The 5,308-nt window shown below is 43.0% G+C and overlaps 1 protein-coding gene across 1 annotated transcript; it reads left to right on the forward strand.

Annotated features, from left to right (window-relative positions):
* The first annotated feature begins 1,146 nt into the window (after positions 1–1,146).
* Positions 1,147–2,230, forward strand: LOC109827805. The gene is made up of 2 exons (XM_020394825.1): positions 1,147–1,159; positions 1,466–2,230. Exon 2 carries the CDS (start codon positions 1,539–1,541, stop codon positions 2,205–2,207), a length of 669 nt encoding a protein of 222 aa, XP_020250414.1. The 5' UTR covers positions 1,147–1,159; positions 1,466–1,538; the 3' UTR covers positions 2,208–2,230.
* Positions 2,231–5,308: the final 3,078 nt, after the last annotated feature.

A 5,308-nucleotide genomic window follows, 5' to 3' on the forward strand; every position in this document is an offset into this window, starting at 1 on the left:
AGAAGTTTGGAGGCAAGGGGTATATATAGGATCACAAAACAAAGCCTAAAAACCAAGAAAATCCAAGCAAAAAGACAAAAAATACGAAAAATCAGTGAAAATAAATCAGTGAAAATAAACCAAGAAAATCCAAGCAAAAAGCCTAAAAACTAGCTGTTACAGTTCCATCAGTCGACTAATGAATAGTATCAGTCGTCTGATGAGCTGACTGTTACAGGCACCTCAACCTTCATCGGTCGACTGATGACCTGCTTCGGACGACTAATGGTTCATCAGTCGACAGAGCATAAACTTTTCTGCTTTTCTAGCTCGTTTCTTCGGTCGACTGATGATCCTCATCAGTCAACTGATATAGTGCACAGAGTTGTTTCTAAACAGTGAAAATAAATTTCAAACCCCTTTAAAAATAGCAAATAAATTTCAAAAATTATGAAATATGAGAAAATATTTATAAACATGAAAATAAACATGTTACAAAAGAAAATTTTTAAATATCATTTTCCGTTTGTGAAAACTTATCATTTTGCAAAATCGGTCAAAATACGAAATCTCAAAAACACTTGATTTTGAAAAAATAATTTCAAACAAGTTTTAAACTTCTTTTAAATGGATTAATAGACTTTATAAAAAGGGAAAAATGTGTCCAGGCCCCAAAAGTGGGAACTTCGTGTGACTAGCCCCCCTGTATTTTGCCCCATGTGGAATAGCCCCAAATACGCATAGTATTTGCGACGAGGCCCCGAATTGACTCTTTTCAGAAAAAGCCCAGCGGAAGTTACTATCTTGCCCTCTGATGGGACTGAGCTGGGTTAATGTGCCCCTCACCTTTACAAGTACTCTCACTCTCTTTCTCTCTCTTCCACCTAGCACCGTCATCAAGAACTCTTCATCTTCCTAATTTCTGTACGAATTTCAACGTTTCTAGGGTTTTCGCCGGAAAAATGTCGTCGTCTACGGAAAAATCCAGTAACGACTACGAGGTCGGGCACCGAGCCGAGTTGGAAGGAAAAGGTGCTTCATCTGCGGGTGGCAGCACGGAGGAAGCTACGGAAGCTACGAAAACCCTAATCGAAATGCAAAAGGAGGCATTACAATGGCGAGACCAGAAAAGGAGGACGACAATGGCTGGTCGTACCAACAAACCCCCCTCAAAAAAACAGTAAGTGTTATGTTATACTGCGAACAGACAATGCAGATTAACCCAATATTGTTAGTTCTAGGCTTATGTTATACTGCGAAGAGACAATGCAGATTAACCCAATATTGTTAGTTCTAGGCTTTGTCCAATGTTAGTTCTAAATTTATACCAACGTTAGATCTAGTTTAAGTCCAATGTTAGTTCTAATATGAGTCCAATGTTAGTTCTATAATATTACGTGTTAGCTCTATTTTGTTCCCGTTAGTGCTAGGTCTAATATTGTTTCATATGTCTTATTGAACGTACAAATTCGAAAATTTTTTGCAGGAAAAAAATTGCTCTAACAGGCTCAGCAGAAACACTAAGGTTAACGGCCAATATCGGGGCTTATTGGGCATTTATGAAGCGCCTTGCCCCGAAGATCCGTCAGTGGCATAGGGATGCATACTGCGGTTCTATATTTCAGCACTACATTTTGTTTGGGGCTCCTGCGGCTGATCGGCCCACCCTTGAGCTGCTGCTGAGCTTTTTCGATAGAGATAATAACACCTTTTGTATACCTGATTCAAAAAGTGGGGGTATGAAAAATGTTAGTTTTGATTTGCAATGGGTCCACAACCATACTTATTTCCCAATTTATGGGGAGGACATAAGGAACAATAGGGACTCAAGAAGCAGAATATGGCTGGAATACTTCGCTAAGCTTTTCATTTCTGAAGAGGGTAAGAAGTTAAAAAAATCAGAAACCAGCCAACGTAAACATCTTGAAGGGCTACTTGAACGGCTTGTTGAATCTACCAAAAAGCGGGATATCGAGGATTTTGCTCTGCTACAAATTTTGTACCAATGCTCTATGATATGGAGTCCCATAGCAGGGGAAGGTATCCCTAGACCCTTACTCAGATACCTGGATAGCATTCAGAGGGTCAATTCTGTTGCATGGGCCCCGTTCTTTTATAATGAAATTATCAGGGGCATTGGAGTTGCTTTGGAGGGAAAGAAGAAGCAAAAGGTCGCATATGTCCCAGGTTGCATGACACTATTGTGTGTAAGTTCCATATTTTACTGATCTTGTTTCATTCTAATTCGTACCTATGCATTGTTAGTTCTAACAAGGAGTAAAGTTAATCAAATTAAATTTCTGGGGATAAGGAATCAGGTCCCACTCCCTCGGGTACGGGTATGGGATGCCCGTTTTCTTCACTTCTTGAGCCGTCATCAAAGCGTTGACTTTGCTCTCAAGATCGTGCATCTTTTTGTCCTCTTCCTCGCTTTTCTTCAAATAGATCTGTGGAGGTTGAGTGGCTGACTTGGTCGGATCGCTTCCGGAGTTGTCTTTATCTGGAGGAGGATCTTCAAATATCGTCTCATCCTCTTCATTACGCCGACTGGATTCTGCTCTTTGGCTTGATTCCGGTTGGTGTTGCTGAACCTGCAAATCCCGCATCTGCTGCATGGTCAACTCTATTTCGGTTTTGAATTCAGCTCTAATTTCTTCGCGTTGTTTAGCCAACGCTTCCTGCAGCATGTGAGCCAATTGATCTGGCGTAATTGCAAATGATTCTCTGGCTTGACCAACACTGGATGTGGTGTCGTCAGAAGCGACAGCAGAACAAGTGTCTGATAATTCTTCGTCCGAAGATAACCCCTCGTGCATTCTCTTGTAATCTCGTCGTAGGTTGGCTCTTCTTTGTAATCGCGCCATCCTTTGAGAAAGACCCTGCTCAACTCTCCCTCCCGGAGAGAAATCAGGGTCGGGGTTAACTAACTGTTTCTTTCCTTTGTTGGTCATGTTGATAGTGACCTCAGGGAATTCATCTCGTTGGATTACAGATTTTTTTCTTGTTGAAACGTCTTATTTTGGGTTTTGACGCTTCATTGGACAATCTTTGAAATACGAAGACTCTTGTTGAATTATTCTTAGAGCATCCGCATTCTGTCAGCACTGCTTTGATGAGTCTCTCGCAAGCGCAATGGGACTCATTCTCTCGGACAATCCTCTTTCTTGAGTTATTTTTCTGATAGTACAGCTCGTCATTATTGTGATTCGAGCAACCTATCCTTTGCCTCTGAACTTTGTTAACATACATAGGACGACTGGTCGTCGCCTCTGAGCGATCCAAAGTTGAATTTTTGAATCCACCCCCTTGCGGGAGTGGAGTTTTCATAGGTCCTAAACGAGAGTGAATTGGTATTCTCTCGTTCTGGACTTGTGAGGTTCTGACAGGTGGGTGTTTACGACCCCCTGCATATGAAACCACTATGGGTTTATTTGCAGCATCTGATGGTTGTTTAACTGGGGATTTGCCTCGATCGTCAACCGAAGGGCCGAGGCGATCTGCCATTGTCACTTTAAACTTAGACAAATCTGGGCTAACCCAGGGTTTCACCGACGACGCAGTAGATGGGCCCGGAACAGATGCTTGCGGCGTCTTTGGCATCCAGACTTTACGATTCTTCGGTGACTTTTCAGACACTGTCTCTTTCTTGGTTCCTTGCGCTTGTTGACGAAGAGCGCGAGTTTGGGCAGCCTTCGTCTTACGCCTCTGTATCCGTTCCTTGAGGGTTGAACGGGCCCTTTTGACGAGAGTCCACTCCTCCGTCGTAAGTTTTGCAGAAATACAATTATTTTGCCATTGGGGCAATTGAACTGCTTTCTGTTTCCTCGACTCTAGGTCCGCATAGTAATGGACCCCGTCGGTTTGTTGCATGGCCTTAGCCAATTGTCGAGCACGGCGCTGACGCTGTCTCTGACGAGCTCTTTTCGTCAGCACCGGTGAGCTATTGATCAACGACTCCGTAACTGGTGTAGAGTCGTTTTGAGCAGGGACGTTGCAAGGAGATTCCTTAACAACGATCGAGCCAGAATCTTTGTCTGCGGCCTCCGTTGGAATTGCAGACTTGAAAGTTTTCGAAATCTTCCTATATTTGCGAGACGAGGAAGATTTCGCGGATGAGGATGATAAATACTCCTCAAACTTCGCCTGATCGAATTCGTATTCGATCTCTTCATTGATGATGATCTTGATCGGTTGCGACACCGCGGTCTCGGCAGCGAGACCGCTGGCTCCCACTGTGGTCGCCAGCTTGTTTGGTTCAAAAGTCGCTGCTGTGGAATTCATTATAACTTTGTTCGATTACAACAAATTCGAAAGAATAATCTTTTTATAAGACTTTTTCTACACAACAAAACAAAAATTACAACTCTTGAGAAACAAACACGAAAATCGTCTATCAATTCTCGTTTTCGTGGGACTTTGCCTGTGCCGGGAACGCTTTGGTTCGTGGACCGCCGATTCACAGATCGTGAAGAGGGGGCTTATGATTCTAACTTCGTTATCGAAGTAGAAATTGAAACGATATCTTATCGAAGTAAGATAGTCGTTCTTCTTAAAATCAAGTCGAAGCTTAATTTCAAGGCGTTGCAAGAAAAGAACTCAAATCTCTGCTCTCTCTGCTCTGGAATGCTCTAACAAATGCTCGATCCTCGTCAGAAGTGACCCTAGGGGGGTATTTATAGCCTCAAGGGTCAGTAACTGCAAAAACTTAACAATCGAAGAAGTCAGTACGGCGAGACAGTGTTTACTGTCTCGCTGGGCGAGACAGCGTTTGCTGTCTCGACCCGCGAGACAGTAAATTTGCTGTCTCGCTCAGCGAGACAGTAAATGCTGTCTCGGAAAATGGCAGTTTCTCGCTGTAACTGTTCTCCCACGTTTCAAACTCCGTTATTTTGGCAGTTATCCACGTGATTTTCGCCCATGATGTTTCCCACGTCCCTTGGCAGTTAATGGACACGTGTAGGGCAGTTACAAATGTAGTTTTGACTATTTCAACACTGTCTCGCTGGCGAGACAGCAAAGACTGTCTCGCTGGCGAGACAGTTCATACTTGTTTTGATTTTTCCAAAACAGTATGAAATCCTTTCTTGTGAATTTTTGAGTGATCTTCTCTATGCTTGGGATATCTATTAGCATTTTTTGACGCCTACACCCACCAATGCCTAAAATAGTCCCCAACTATGGAAACCAAATATCGATTACCTCCCAATGATGCCTTCTTGGAAGGCCCCCAAATATCTGAATGAACACCACCTAAAAGGCCCCTCGATCGATGGATAGAAGTGCCAAACTCCACCTCGGTTTTCTTTCTCATACCAATGTGCTCAAAAGA

The sequence above is a fragment of the Asparagus officinalis genome, unplaced genomic scaffold (assembly GCF_001876935.1).
Source record: "Asparagus officinalis unplaced genomic scaffold, Aspof.V1 AsparagusV1_Un449, whole genome shotgun sequence".
In the NCBI taxonomy this organism is placed as follows: Eukaryota; Viridiplantae; Streptophyta; class Magnoliopsida; order Asparagales; family Asparagaceae; genus Asparagus; species Asparagus officinalis.

What these genes read in the sequence shown, in the direction of transcription:
- LOC109827805 (XM_020394825.1), top strand. Translation starts at nt 1,539, where the DNA reads ATGAAGCGCCTTGCCCCGAAGATCCGTCAGTGGCATAGGGATGCATAC.